General features: G+C 39.7%; 2 protein-coding genes across 2 annotated transcripts; one reads left to right on the forward strand and one right to left on the reverse strand.

Annotated features, from left to right (window-relative positions):
* Window positions 1-8,967: 8,967 nt before the first annotated feature.
* Window positions 8,968-11,879, reverse strand: LOC110173845 (perforin-1-like). The gene is made up of 3 exons (XM_055153160.1): window positions 11,803-11,879; window positions 11,122-11,666; window positions 8,968-10,408 (listed from the first exon to the last, which is right to left on the reverse strand). Exons 1-3 carry the CDS (start codon window positions 11,809-11,811, stop codon window positions 9,268-9,270), a joined length of 1,695 nt encoding a protein of 564 aa, XP_055009135.1. The 5' UTR covers window positions 11,812-11,879; the 3' UTR covers window positions 8,968-9,267.
* Window positions 11,880-14,173: 2,294 nt separating this feature from the next.
* On the forward strand, window positions 14,174-15,527 carry LOC129408858 (myeloid-associated differentiation marker-like). The gene has a single exon (XM_055153161.1). The coding sequence runs from the start codon at window positions 14,480-14,482 to the stop codon at window positions 15,374-15,376; it is 897 nt and encodes a 298-aa protein (XP_055009136.1). The 5' UTR covers window positions 14,174-14,479; the 3' UTR covers window positions 15,377-15,527.
* The last annotated feature ends 279 nt before the right edge of the window (window positions 15,528-15,806 follow it).

Below are 15,806 nucleotides of genomic sequence, written 5' to 3' on the forward strand. Positions count from 1 at the left end.
CAACTTTTGTGCATGAATTATCCATCACTGAGAACTGTACTGGCAAAAGAGTTACTGCACACAGTCTTTGGATAGAACTTTATACTCTTGGAATCGGTAGGTCCTCTGAAAAAACAGTTTGATTATCAGGTAGTTCTATAGCTGCAATAATATCTAAGTATTCAGATAAACTAATGCATTGTCAATTCTTTTTTCTTTAGTGTCCTGTAGGGAAATTTATCCTCTGCATTTGAGCCATCCTTCATTGTCACTGGGACAACCTCTCAGGAGCAGTGAGGGCCCATCAGATCTTGAGGTGGCCTTGGTCGGGACTACCTTTGCTTGCAGATTTTACCATTTGTGCGTATTTTGTGTTTACATTTTCTTCAACTGAACACAACTGAACGGTCTGCTTATCCCAAACTTTTGCTAAAGGACATCTTCAAAGAAATGTCTATTCTGTGAAAAACGCATATATATTGACACATTCTTACAAAAACAGAAGCTGCGGTTAAGTATATCATTTATGGTGAGATAGTTTGGGGTTTGAAGACCTGCCACAGACAGTACAGAGGGAGCGTTAGCTGTGTGACCGCATATGGACACACACACACAGACACAAGCTGCTCCTCTCTGTGAGCAGTGGGAGTCTAGTGCCACTTTGAACTTCCCTACCATTAAAAGCCTGACACAGTTTTGAAGAGGCCTATTGAAAGGGAACCTGTGCATTTATGATGTAAATGTATTTTTTTCCTGTCCTTTCTTCTTCTCCCCCCTTTTTTATTTTGACAGCCTTTGAAATTTGTCATATGCACATCCAATTTAACAGCCAGAAGAGACTGCTTTGGACCCCTTTTTTCTTTTTTGCAACAATCCATTTTCATATCAACTTGAAAGGAATTGGCGGAATATTTTTGCTTGATTTTCTTTAATGTGATCATCAGTGTTGCTACGGCTCGGTGTGTTGGAGTTATATTCTTTTAGTCGGGTAATTTCCTGTCAGATTTGTGCTCTTAACCACTTCTTCAAAGGGGAAAAACAGGCCACAGCTCCCAAGAACAACAGGATTCCTTCAACTTTATGCTTTGTGTTTTTGACCCTGAATGAGGCGGGTGTCAAGGGAAACTACTCATAACCCTGGAGTCATTCAGAGAGACAGTTTTGCATCTTGTCTTAAGCCATTTTCTGAAAGGTCATGAAGGTGTATGGAGTCAGGATAGGCTTCTTTGGGTTAGGTCTTTGAGTCTTGGGTTGATTCTACTACATGTAATATCCCACTGTTCCTGACAAGTGAAGAGTAAAGAGACACTGAAGGATGGATCAAATGCAGAGGTCCAATTTCACAATAAGTGTACTTTTCCTTGCACACTTGCAGGACCAAAACCACAATCCAGAACATGTATTATTATTATACCAGTACCAGTTCCAGGGAAATATAAGCTATATAATTATGCTTTCTATAAGCTTTCAAATTTTAGAATGAATTTATATACATTTCAAATATTGGCTGGAATATTTACAGAACTGTTCACTGTACCTGAAAAAAAAAAAGTGTGTTCCTAGTTCCAAGTTTTTGTTGTGCATCTGTTGTCCTATTGCAGTAATGTCATACCTGCATAAAAATGTACATTGTAGTGTATTCTAGTACATAGTCCTATTAAAGTACTCTGCATATTTTTACACAAGTATGTCTTATAGTTACTTTCCAATATTTCTACAGCTGGACTCTGCCGTGGTGATTTGACAGAGGGCAGTTAAGACATGAGTTATGAGTGGGTGCGGGTGGACAGGGACAGAGCGGGAGTCCAGGGGGTGTGGGTGATGGATGTTTCTGGGGGGGACTGGACAGCTGGCATCCGACTGACAGGGACTAGCTTTGCCACCTGTCACACAAACAGAACATTGAAAATGCTGTGAGGAATCCTCTTATATTCATGTTTATTTACATTTTTTCATAAATGAGGTCAAAGGGCAAACAATGTGGAGACTGCACAGACTCTAATGATCGATGTTTAGATTTAGCTTCTACTTTCATTTGATGATTTAAAATATGATTTAAATGCTCAGTACTTTCAAAGGGCTAAATATGATATTTCAGAGGCTTTAACCAGAAACTTGTTGCCACTGCAAGAAGGAGTACAGGGGACTATGGGAATTGCTTCTCTCCATGAAGATGTTACTGCTTTACCTAGTATGTTCCACAGTGTGACATTAAACATCTATTGGTGACCCAATTCATATAACTAATGCAATCCTGTCAATCCAATGCACCTTCCAGAGCATCTTAGTGTAGAGTTTTGTTAAATACCTTTAAGAATTAGCATCTTTGAATGTTTTATGCTGCTAAATGATTTATAATGACACACATTTTGAATCTAATACAGCATTACAGTCATTACTATTGACCCGTATTTTGCCCCGCCCACTTTTTCCATAAATGTGACTTTTCTTTTCTTTGTGGTGGAACTTCTGGTTAAGTGGGAATTCCATTCATTTCAATTGAAAATTTTGCCGCTAAAAGATGAAATAAAGTAGGTTCATTTGTGTAAAATGTTCAGTGCTTATGCACACCAACAAGTCAGTGCTGCATTGATTCTCTGGGAGGCTTTAAAACTATTTTGTGGTCTAGATATAATTTACTGTGGAGACCTGCAGCCCATGCAAAATAATACAACATATAATACATACAATAATACAGTCGCCCATGGCAACTTCAAGAGTAAAGTGGATAAAAAAGATACTAGATTTGGAGAATATGTACATGGTGAGATTGAATTCTATTACATTTTTTAAACATAAAATCTCCCAAACATTAAATGTAGCCTTTTATTATCAAAGTTTATTCATAAAAACATCCACCACCTTGAAGTCTGTAGTGTTTAGTTCTTGAAGACATATCTTGTGTCGTCCAGGTATATGATGGTATATCGCCAGGACATTCTCTAAACAAGTACCGCCGGCCTTTCAGACATGAGAAACCTATTAAAGTTCGGATCTCACTTCAATGCTGGACCTCCTATAGGTTGAAAAAATCTTTCCCTTTTTGCCACACACACACAAACAAACCCACCATTGCACCGTGCTGAGTTGTTGTGCCCATCGCCGGTGACAAGAGCCTTAATAAAGTCTAAAACCTGCCGTGCATCGCCTCTCTGTTCCTTCGTCTCCCGCTGGCCCACTGTCTCAAGAGCGCGGTAATTTACTGTCACAGAACTCCTCAAAAATGGCCGCCACACCGTGCGCCGAGGGGGGAGTGGGAACCGAGGTACAACGCACACAACGCCGTCAAAAGAAAAAGAAGGCCTTAGAAGAATAACATCTCTACTTCTTCTGAAAAAAGTGTTAAAAATAATAACAGGAGGAGGAGAGTGAGAGAGACAGAAACTCAAACAGGAGCAGCGGTGAGTCCGGCTTTTGTGTAGGTTTTTGGAGGAATAGGCATAGGGAAGGGGGAAAGAATTGCGAGGTGGTTGTCAACAGTTGAAGTCGGAGGCGCACCTGGCATCGCGCGACATGGCTTTGATCAGTTGTCGAGTGAAAATCCCGCCACTGGATTAAAGGGAAGGGAGGGGGCAACAAGCAGGGAGTACAGACTCGGAACACTGACAGAGAAAGGAGGACGAGTGCATGAAACAACGGAATATGTGTATGTTCTAAAGATGAAGTGTAAATTCAAGCAGGAAGACTGTGTTTCCAACATCATTGCTGCATATTGTCATATAAATTGCCTCTGGTCATGTTTATGAAGCCAGCTAAGTGCCTTTTGCACCCAATATCTCCGTCTGCAAGCCACAACGGGCACTCTCACCTCACACACAAGAAGGTCTTGGGTTTGATTCCCGGATCAGGTGGGAATGTATGTGTGGAGTTTGCATGTTTCTGTAATTCCTGCTCTGTTTGGTGTTATACTTAAACCCTCTATGCCAAAGTATCAAAAAAAATAAATAAAAAATTCATTGCATTTGTTACCCTCATTGCACGACGCCTTATTCTTCTTAAATGGAAGTCTCCTGCTCCACCCACAGTCCATGCCTGGATTAGAGAAATTCAATATTTTGTGAACATGGAAAAAATAAGATGTACTCTTGGGGGGTCATTGAAGACTTTCAAGAAAACGTGGTTCCATTTCTTTTTCAGTTTGTTGAGTCAGTTAATTTTCCCTCTGTTCCAGAATGATGTTTTTCACTCTTGCCTTTGATTGATTCCTGTCTCACTCTCTCTTTTCAATCTGGTACATGTCTATTGTGAGTAGGTGACCTGGTAATTGTTTTTTATATATATATATATATATATGTATTTTTGATTTGTGTGTGTGTGTGTGTGTTACTCAGCTATTTGTGTTTGTTTAAATATTTTATTCTGACAATGCTGATATTTGGAAGTTATTTAATAAAGTTTGGGTGGAAAAAAGAGTTTTCATGTTTACCATTGTGTCTAGTTGGATTTTGGAGCTTTGGTTTCAAGATGAACTATGTAACTTTTCATGAGGAGGGTCCACCAAGTGTTTCCATGGAGGTGTTAGAGTTTTGTCTGGAATGTTCTGGTATAGTATTAAATGTATCCATCTTGTGCTTACTCAATAACAAATTGACTGTGAGTGAGCTCGCCTCTCCACAGATCAGACATGCAACCTGACTCTCTGGTGTTGCCGGCTGTCTCCATAGTGATACACACGTTGGAGCATTCCAGTCAATAACTCCATGGAGAGAAGCAGGTGAAAAGTTGCACAGTGCTAGCCTGATTCATCAGCCGGTTTCACTTTGTAGAAACCGTCTGACCTCGCAGCATTAGAATTTGTTCTCTCTAAGGTGAGGGAGGTATTTTTTCATTTAACCAATCGCTGCTATTTGGTCATGACATATGTAATGTGCCGCTAACAGGGCTAACTGGTATTTGAAGCTTTTCCCAAATCCCGTAGGAAGAAGGGCAATAACGTCTTTCTCCTTGATAAAATTCACCAAACATTCTCTTTGTTCTGGTTTTAAATCCTTGATCTCGGGAATCGTTGCTAACACAGAATTTATGGCTCTTCGCTGATTGGCTGGTGCCCGAACTTGCACTTTGGGGGTTTTTGAGAACCATCTATTGTATTCAGATTCCTGACCTAGTCGCTGTAGAGAAATGAAACTGAGCAGAGGCACTAGGTGGCTCCAGCCTGGTTAGCACAGTGCACCTTTAACCTAAAACAGGAAAAATAGGCAATAATTCATCACATAGGTGGGTCAATGAAGGATGGGTCAAATGCAGAGGGCACTTTTTCCTTACCCAACGGAGCGGCAATCAGCTTCCTCGGCCTACAACTTAAGCAGACGTAAATATAGGTATAATGTAATGCAATAATAAACATAATGTGACACATCATTTAACTTGCAAGTAAACAAGTCTAAGGCAAGTTTCGAGGTATAACTCTTCCTCAAGGCTGGATAGCAGTATAATTACAGCTACTCAGACCAGTACCTTCAGATTGAAAAATGGTCTCCGGTTGCCAGCCCAGACACCTTGATTTAAAAACATTATCCAAAAGACTACATTTGAAACCCTTTCTACCATGGGTGTACTATTGTTAAAGAGGGGCTATTTTATGTCTATGAGATTTCACATAACATATTTAGATGACCATGTTACCTTTTATTGTCTTGAAAATGCTAAAAACAGACAAAACAATGTATTAACATGTTGAATAAGTTCCACTTTTAACACTCTGAGTTAAAAGTCACTCACATTACAATTACCATGCGTTCTGCTAATGAAACTACTGCTCATTACTCATTGTTTTGTAAAGCTGTAATGTATTGCTTTGTATCACGCTTTTGTACATTTTTGGAGAATTATGGTGAGGGAGCATGGATGGTGTAGGGTTGTGAGCTGAGCATTGGATAAATCTTACAGCTAATCATAAGCAGAGTTCGCAATAGGGCCTGGGTGAGATCACTAAAATACTCAAACATGCATGGATGACATATAAATCCACTTTAGGCATGTTTTTGATGGTTACATGCTGCTATTCTGACATGCTGCTATTTAGATATTGATGTCTAATTGTCGGAGTAGTGGCATAAACATAAACATTACAATTTTTCAAGTGTCTCACTACTTCAACTTTTTTTTTTTTTTTTTTTCATTTTCGGAGTAGCGGCACTTTACTGTTTTTCAAACATTCCGCTTTTCCGACATAAATAATTTTAATGTGATAGCCTATGACATGCAGGGAAATGTCTGTTGGTCTGCCTGTACTGTGCATAGGTGTGTGTGTCGGTTTTGTGTGTGACTTGATAGTTGTTGAGATTAACAACATCGAAGAGCAGCGAGAGACGCGCTTGGGTAGACTATCGTAACTCTCAAAAGCGATACTAAAAAGTGTTGGAAAATCGGTACATCTTAAAAAAGGCATGTCGTAAATAGATACATGTCATAATGAATGGAGGTCAAAATAGGTGGCGGATCCTGTTTTTTGGTCGAGGAAACAACATCGTAGAAGCTCCAAAAAGTAAATTTTGCATAATACCCCCAATCTGTTTGTAAAGCGTCGCACCATTTTAAGGCTTACATTCACGCTTGTTTATTGTCACAGAGTATGGTAGCAGATGTTATCCTACACCTCCACAGTATAATTTAGTGCACTGGGATTTTCTCTGCGCCCCCCCGGTTGCCATCTTTCCATCCTCTTTATGATTCCTGCTGCGTTGTGAGACAGGTGAACGGTCCGCTCTGCATCTCCACTGCGTGAATGTAACGCACCAGTTAAGACCCTCTTTTAAACATGCCAGGACGTCCAAGTTAAACTGTTAGCGATACCACGTTAACACTTAGCCTGGGAGCCGCGACCAGGCCCCATAGGTCTGAATGGTGGGAGCGACCTTGAGCGGAGCACCAGGAATTCCCTCCACTTGACAGCTGGCCCTAGCATACACCCTTGACTTAACATGTGCTAATGCTGCGCGAGATGTTTGCTTGCAGCATTGATGGCATGCTAATCTGTGCTATGTTTGCCACAAGGCTAAGTTGAGCTCCCCTTGCGTGTACAGGGAGGCGTTGACAGTACACAGTTGTTCAGGCCGCACTGGGGTAGTTCTACATCAAAGACTTTCCCAGGTTTCAGTGGACACTCTCTGCAAATGGGCCTATGCACTCGCTGTGTGAGGGGTGGTCGCCATGGCAGCTGCTCTAACGCGATGCCATCCTGGGGGGCAGTAATATTAATAGGCTGTAATTATTGGTCCTGATAGAAAATGATCTAAGCTGACGAACTTCAAAATAAAAATAAAAACTGGGGAATCCCCGGTTTAATGGTAGTTGGTAAAAAAATAAAAAATAAATTGTGACATGAGTGCGTATTTTAAGGAAAACATGACTAACATGTGAGTCAGTATAGTCACATTTTCTTTGTGTTTTGGTCATTTTTTTGAGAATTTATGCCTCTCTTTACTGTTGGCAGGAATTAAATTGATCAAAAATAGGGACACCAGAGACATTTCTTGTATAGAAATATGACAAATCACTGGATAAACCCACTGGGACAGGGGACACAGGGCTCAAATCCTGAGAGATTGTCTGGAGATTGCAAGTTAATTAAATCTAGGCTCAAAACTGGAAGCAATATATTAGTAATAGTAAAGGCTATATCAGACCAACCCCTTTTTTAAGACTTTATATGTTTCATTACCATTGACTATTTTCTATTTCTATCTGTTTTTTGTTAAGTGAATGTCATGTCAGCTTGTTTCAACTTTTTGTACCGTTTTGCCACATATCACCAGCAGATGGCAGCAATTCTACTTTTTGTTCACATAAAAGGCCCAAAAGTGTGTGTAGCAACTTGTGGGGTTAACTCAAAATAAATTTAAACTTGATCAAAGTTTTCTTAATGTTTTTAAAGTATATTTTATCTTTCAGTTGGTTCAATCTACCCAATGAAAGACAGTAACATTGTATATAAATAAAGATATGTTTGAAGTATGGTTGCAGCTTATAGGTTTGATTACGAATCTGCTGTAAATTTCATAGGACTTCTGTGTGTCATTCCATCAAATATAAATATCCCTGTATGAGACACAGCATTTGGTGTCTGCACCTGCTGTACTCTTTGGGATGATACGAGAATAGGTGTAAAGACTCGTTTTGTTACTTGTTTGTCTTTGTAGAAACATTATTGCTTTCCCTGGAATGCCCAGTATGACATGAGAATGATCTTGCATTATTCAAGTAAATGTTTTCAGGTTTCTAAAAATCCTGAAAACAGAGAGGGGTCGCCTCTCCACAGATCTGACCTGTAGGCCCAGTGGCATCACAGCTTCAGATTTAGATGCTTATTGTTATACTGTGGAACATTCCAGATAAAGAAACAACATCTCCATGGGATTGAGCAGGAAAAAGACCCTCCTGCTGAAAAGTTACATAGTGTTTTATCGTTCATTAATCACTTGACAAATAACAAACCGTTTGCTCATTAAATAGCTTACATCTTCACTACACTTCTCATAGTTCCTTTAGTTGTCCCGTCCCCGCTTTCTAAAACCTGTTTGTGCGGTTATGAATTTTGTCATTTTGTCATCTTTAGTTTGTGTGACCTGTAAAAGTTCTCTCTAGTCGCCCTCTCAGTTTCATGGGAACCTGCTCCAGACTAATCCCTCTTTTGGCTGTGAGGGCTTCCCCCAAACAAACCTGCTGCTCCTCTAGTGGGCTCCAGCATCTCTCCACCGCAACTCAACCCAAACACCTCTGGCTTTTCTTTGCTGCCTCCTCATGCGCTTCACATTAAACAAGGCCCCTGCATGAGGCAAATCCCCCTCTTCTCTTCTCGGAGAGGGAAAGGAGAAAGGAATGGGGTGTGGATAAGCAGAAGCAGCAGGAGACTGTCAGGCTGACGTACACAGATGACCTGTTTGGAGGTGGGGGCCAAGCTCAGGAATGGAGCTGCAGAGTGGTCAGGGTTTGATAAAGGGATGGAGCAAGGGGGTGAGAATCAGGAACTACACACTTCCCTTAAACGTCTTTGTGGATGCTTTATTAGATAAAAAGGCAAAATCATCAAACAGTGAACAAATCATTGAAAGAAAGACAAATACAGCAGAAAGCATTTGCATTAGCACATATCATTTATGCACAACCAACATCCTATAGTTCTGATATGGATGTAGAACAAATAAAGTGAACTTCAATGTGCTATACACACTTTCTATAAGCCAAACATTTCTACATATAGAAAAAACAAGCTTTTGAGCAATAGAAATTTAAGATATTGGGTCATTGGTGGTCAAGGTCATTCAGTCAATCTAACCCTTGCAGACTTTACTCCAAATCTTTCCCAAGCACCCCATTTCTGGTGTAGAAGCTCTTTGACACAGAGGAGCTGAGAGGGGAGGATATGTACTCCTGACACTGCTCTCCTCCAAGGCTGGGTGCACAAGTCACCTCATAGGAGAAGAAGAGGGTTCCATGATTAAGCATACAGGTATCAGACACTTTACCTCTACGCAAATCTACGGAGCACTCCCCAAGCAGGTCACTATTCCAATACGAATCATAGTCATATACTTTAAACTGCAGCTTGTTTTTCATGTTGATAGTGATTGCACCAAACTCAAATTTCTCACTCCATTTTGGATTGTTGTTTTCATGAATAATTGCAGTATGTTTCACCTGTTCATCAAAGATCACCTCGACCGAACCATCTGTCTTACTCCACACATCCCCGTACAAATCGTTGGCGTAGAGGCGGTAGACACGGAGAGTAGCCTTACCTAAACCAGTGGGGCAGCAGTTGGAGCGCAGATTTGGGTTACTATTGCACACACAAGTGCAAGGGTCTCTCGGACTTGACTTGTGTCCAATTGTGCAAGACTCGGAGCATTTTTTAAACAGAGCATTTTGCTTGATGTAGGTCTCAATTTCTTTCTTGATACCATTTTTTGCCCTATGGTTATCAGACAGAATGGTATGTAGAGGCTTCAGATCGTACTTGACCACATCAGGGGAGGTTCCCAAACTAGTGAGCCATGAGTCAAATACAGTAGGATCAGATTTAGTAAACAAGGTGGCGCCTTTGGCTATTCTCCCACCTGTGGTCTCAGTAAAACGTTCACTAAAGGATTTGCTAAAACTGTAATCGTGACCTAATTCTTTGCTTTTAGCTTTACAATGCTCCGCCATAGCGTTGAAGCCTCCTATTCCCTCTACATTGGCTGAAGCTTCTACAGATAAACAGTTGCTAACTTCAGATTCGGTCAGACCGTTCACACTAGCCTGGCATGTTCTGACAGAAGTGATGGCCTTAATCTCTCCTCCTAAAAACACCTGTGTGATATAATGTGTGCCGTACGTTTCAATGACTCTGCGATACTGATTTGCAGATTGGGGAGAATATGCTGGAAGGGAGTTCACTTCTGACTGAAAGTGTTTGCTCACTGGTGGTGCTGGTGTCATTCTGTATCTGGAAAACAATAAATGCAAAGATGAAATTATACTATAATATATAATATAATATATACTGTGTATATGGGTGAGGTAACAGTGAGCCATAATTTTGCTGTGAGTTACTTCACTATAGTTATCATCAATCAATCAATCAATCAGACTTTATTTATAAAGCGCTTTTCATACAAAATGCAACACAAAGTGCTGTACAGTGATTAAAAACAGTCCCACATTTCCACCCACCCACCAACCCAACCCCCACATCCCCAACCCCACACAATCAAACAACTCAAACACACACACTAACATGCTAAAATACATAACCAGACATAGTAAAATGTGAGGCTGAATACAGGCGAGCCAGTTGAGAAAGCACCATCAGAGGAGCCATCTCCACCGGGAGCAGAGAGACGTCCACCACCACCAGGAACCACCACAGGGCCCAGGGGAGAGATGAAGCCCGGGCACCTGAGGCCCAAGCATCAACCCTCCACCAGGAGCCCACATGACAGACCCAGCAGCCACAGTCGACCTCCACTCCCGATGCAGAGGGCCCCTACAGAGGAAACACCGGAAATGCTAAAAAATATGCCTAAAATAAATAAATATAATAGAATGTGTACAATAAAAACAAGTAAAAGTATAAGATTTCATTCCTCTTGCCAATACTTTTGGAACCACGGGACTGTAGTTTTATTTGAGAAATGAGTTAGTAAATGTATGACCTACCGATAGGTACTGCAGTACACAGAATGTCGGTAGAAGTTGTATCGATCTTGTTTGGATTTCTGCATGGCAAACTTTGCCACTTTGGAGTGGGACCCGCCCAGTCCCCTCCGTACGGACACCACCACAGATGGATCCACAGGGATGGAGATATTCAGTCCCAGTTTCCAGTTGTTGCTCACAGAAGAAGTTGAATCATTGACGAGGGTTTCGACCGAGTCGTAAGAAGTACTGGAGACGGACAAATGACATTCAGACAGCGCCCTCCAGTCCACCACAGCCACAGGGACCTTCTGCATCTGTCCTCCCATGAAGCTGTTGGGGTAGAGTTTGCAAGTGCCATTGCCCAAATCCCAGGTGTCTGTGTCAATGACATAGGCGCCTTTACGCTCCATGGTGACAATGTTGAAGCCCTCTCCTCCCAAGTTGTACCCAGGGACCATGGGGGCCTGGCTGCACTCACTGGGAGGACCATAGCGAACTGTGGATGGCTCACACAGAGGAGCTAACAGGCCCAACAGAAGCAGAAGCCAGTAGGTGCACCCCATCTGCAAAAAAATAAAACTTTATAAATTTCATTTCAACAGCATCCAAACACTAACAAGAAGGTGTACAATGACACAAAGACCAATACAGAGTCATTCAAGTTTCTATAAAGCACCAGGGACTGTGCTGTCGACTTACCTTGGCCATCTACCAGTGAGTTCTGCTTCTTGCACCAAACTCTGACCAAATATACTGATTTGCCATGTAGGTGAAAGTTTCAAGTGTGTGAAATGTCACACTTTTTTTATATTGTTGTCTTTAACTTCCTGTATGTAACATGTTCAGCCAACATGTGGGTACACACTGTGTCTTGTATAATGATCTATTAGGAAGTTAGGGACCATATTCATTATAACAGTGTTTCTCAAACTGTATGCTGGGGTGAGATCCTGGTCTCCTCTGCATTTGTAATGTTTGCTTAGGGCAGATGTGTCCAAACTTTTTTCATCAAGGGACACATATCTAAACACAGACCAAGCAGAGGGCCAATCAAGGGCCGTAGACTGGTGCTCAAAACAGAGAATAATAGAATGAATAAAGACTGATGGCTCATGGCTCAGTCTAATGTGTTAAACATGCATATATTTCAAAGATCCTTAAAACAACACACTAAATACTCAATATTAGCTTTATCAAGGTAGATTTTCAAAAAAACTGCAGTAAAAAGTTCATTTTTAATTGATGCAAGGTAATTTGGGCCAAGTCACCTGGAAGCCTGAGGACCAAGAAACATTTGTCCAAGGGCAACAGTAGCTCAGTTGGTAGAGTGTTTGTTCACTGATTTAAGTACTGGCTTATGTCATTCAAAATCCAGTGAAATTCCTCCTTCAATTTAAAACATGTATGAAGGGTCATTCTCCAGATGCTTTCAGTATTCTCTTTTCCCATTTTGTCTCTTATTTGATCTAATACAGTTTTTAAGCCCAAATAACCTTTCCCATTTTAATAATCATTTTTAAGGAAGAAAATGTTTTAGAATAAAAGAAGTTTATATAGGTCAGGTCATAAAAAATGTGGCCAACACCCAATATTTAAAATAATTAATAAAATGCATTCTTAAGTTACAGTGCAGTACATTTCACATCTGTTGTCAAAATGTTGTGTAATTTAGTGTTTGTAAAAATGTGGACAATGAGCTCATTCAGGTACATAGACTCCACTTCATTTTCAAAATTCAAATATTTGCTGTATTTAGAATCACTTTAAGTTCTATTTTACTAAAGGTCTTTAGAACTAGTTTAGCAATTATGTAGTTCAAGATAGTATATTCCTACTTTGGTCTGTTTTAAACCTGGGCTAGATCTGGTGGTACGCAGAAGGCTTAACAATTTCGTAAGATGTACTCTGTGAGTAAAATCTGTGAACCACTGATATAATTTAATAATTGTGGTACCCAAAGCAATATTTATGTTTATTGCAAATGAATTATACACTTATAAGATGAGAGGTCAGTGGTTCGACTATGACCCACAAAAGCATAGCGTTCATTTACATATTGCATGTGCATCTGTCACCACACATGGCCAACAAATCACACTTCTCTCATTTCCGACAACTTATTGTGAGGAAGTGAACATGTCTGCACTTTGAATTAAAAACTATGTGTGATTATTAGTTGGTTATATAACTTATAATAATAAAAAATACATTTATTTATAATGCACTTCACATTTGCCAAGCAAATCTTAGAGTCCAACAGTAAAACAAAAGTTGTGCTTACAACAGTTTAAAAAGTAATAAAATATCCCAAATGATGACTAAATATGGTCAGTTTAAAGCCATACCACAGAACATTCTGAGTCAAGCAATACCATCTCCATAGAGACAAGCAGGTGACTGACCCTTCATTAGATATGCAGTGTACCTCGTGTAAATGCAGTTTTCTACCTTGTAGTTTAGTTGAGGACCACAAAGTGGCAACAGTTCATCACAGAAACATCTAGCCTAGCTATGGAAGTAAATAAGTAAATAAATACAAAACAACGTAAAACAGAAGTAGCTATAATTTATGACTTAAAAGCATATCTAACAGTTTTTCACAGTGATTTTTTGTTATAATTCATACATGTTGTATTGAGTAATTTATCCACTGAACGCAATAAAACATTGCTTAGTAACTGTGAATAAGAATCTATTACACCATATATATGAATATGTAGTCAGAGGAATGTTTACAGCACAATTATGAGGAGGTCAGATGGGTTGGTAAAGTTAATGTACAGTATATTGAATAGCACAGAAGTTGCATGTGAAAAACTACACATTTTATTCCATTGAAGAATTCAGTTTCTTTTTATGGGCCATAATTTATACCCCATGTAAAAATGGCTGGTTGAATCATGTTGCTCTCACACATGGCTTCAGTTTAACAGATTATACTGCAGGTGGGGCAGCAGAAACAGGAACTCAATGTCATGAGAAACAATGCTGGGAAAAAAAAACTGTATTTGCATTTGCTTTTTATTGCGGTACTTTGCAGCTTGCTTTGCAGAGACTGAAAGTACAGAGCATCACTCTCTGAAAGGAAGTAGGTGGTACTTGTTTTTGGTAGTAATGCAAACTAAATTCCACAAGGTGAGATCTTGAGGTTTCTATTTTTCTATTTGTAGATAAGATTGAACAAGTTAACAAAACACATACTGTTTTTGTTCTATTTTTATTATTTATTATGAAGATCCCTGGACTATGTTTTTCAATCCAACATCAGGAATAGCCATCAGGATTTTTTACTAATTTGTCTGAAAGTTAAGATTTTTGCCACTGACTATTTTAAACTTTTTTTTTTTTTTTTTTTTTTTTTTTTTTTAAAAGAACAATGCCTGTAATAGTACTGGAAGCTCGAGATTTCACTAGCCCATTCTTTTTGATCCGGACATGGATAATCTTCTCTACCTGTACCACGTTCAGTCTGGTTGCCTCTTTGGATTCAGTGGATTTAAACAAGAACCCATCTCACCTCCTGACATTTAAGACTTTTTGCATGTTTATTTGGTGTTTCTTTTTCTCCCTCACCCTATTCATCAATATTCTGACCACGATTCAATTCCACAGTCTCTTGCCAATATCATGGAAGAATTTTACAGTTACTGTCGCTGTTCTGGGAGCCTTGATGTCCTTAAGTGCTGCTGTAATTCACCCATGGCTTATAATGGATAACCAAACACCAACACCTCGCGCCACAGCAGCTGCCGTAACTTCCTGTCTCACATTTTTGGGGTACGGATTTGAATCATGCATGCTTCAGCGCCAAACACATGACCAAAGGGGGTACATGGGGAGCAAACCTGGCCTGCTCAAGACTGTCCAAGTGTGGGGAGGGTGTCAGATGATTCCCCTGATTGTGGAGGCCATTCATGACATGCCCAGTGAAATCCATGGCTGGCAACTCTGGGTGTCTGTAGCTTCCTATACCACCTGCCTGGCTATGTCTCTAATAACACTATTGGTGATTCTGGGTGACTTTGCAGCTCAGTGTTGTCTGCCTTTTGATAGATTTCTGGCTGGGTTTAGTTTTATGGGAGTGTTCCTTTACATGGTGGCTGCTGTAATCTGTTTTACAAAGTTATTGCAACTCAAAGACCCGCAACACAACCTACCACAACGCATTGTGGAGTTGTTTATTATGGAGACAGTGGTTGCAAGTATTACTTTGTTAGCCTATACTGTAGATCTTGCCTTTTCTATAAAACTGTTATGTGATAGAGGTCACTGATGAACAATAAACAAAACTGTACTGAACAAATGGTCCAAATAACCTTTGTTAAAAAAAACAAAAAAAGAAAAGAATGATTTGTAATGTGACCATTATAAAGAAATAATGAAACTACTAGAGATTACAAATCACGTAATAAAACTGTGTAAAGTTTAAAATGTCTGATTGCTACTACTGTGTCTTATCTAAGATAATTACACTTTTCTTTTTACATTCTTCATAATGATGATTAGGTGCTAACTAAATCTTTTAAAAATATTATATAGGCCTTACAATACAGTTTCATTTGAACTAATATGTTCCTCCTATTTAGAGTAATACACAAGTTGGATTATAACCTTTAAACCTACTTGTGTTTGTTCTTTCATTGCAAATATTGCAGGTCGCTATTCAATTAGGCCTATTTACTTAGGCCTACAAGTTTTTGAGT

This window comes from Boleophthalmus pectinirostris, unplaced genomic scaffold (genome assembly GCF_026225935.1).
Source record: "Boleophthalmus pectinirostris isolate CB_2022bp ecotype Guang Dong unplaced genomic scaffold, ASM2622593v1 HiC_scaffold_1730, whole genome shotgun sequence".
Classification (NCBI taxonomy): domain Eukaryota; kingdom Metazoa; phylum Chordata; class Actinopteri; order Gobiiformes; family Gobiidae; genus Boleophthalmus; species Boleophthalmus pectinirostris.

Bases quoted from the DNA above. Each gene is read 5' to 3' on its own strand.
- LOC129408858 (XM_055153161.1), top strand. From the start codon at position 14,480: ATGCCTGTAATAGTACTGGAAGCTCGAGATTTCACTAGCCCATTCTTT.
- LOC110173845 (XM_055153160.1), bottom strand. The intron at 10,409-11,121 runs GTAGGTCATACA...ATTGTTTTCCAG, and splicing joins GTGTACTGCAGTACCTATCG to ATACAGAATGACACCAGCAC.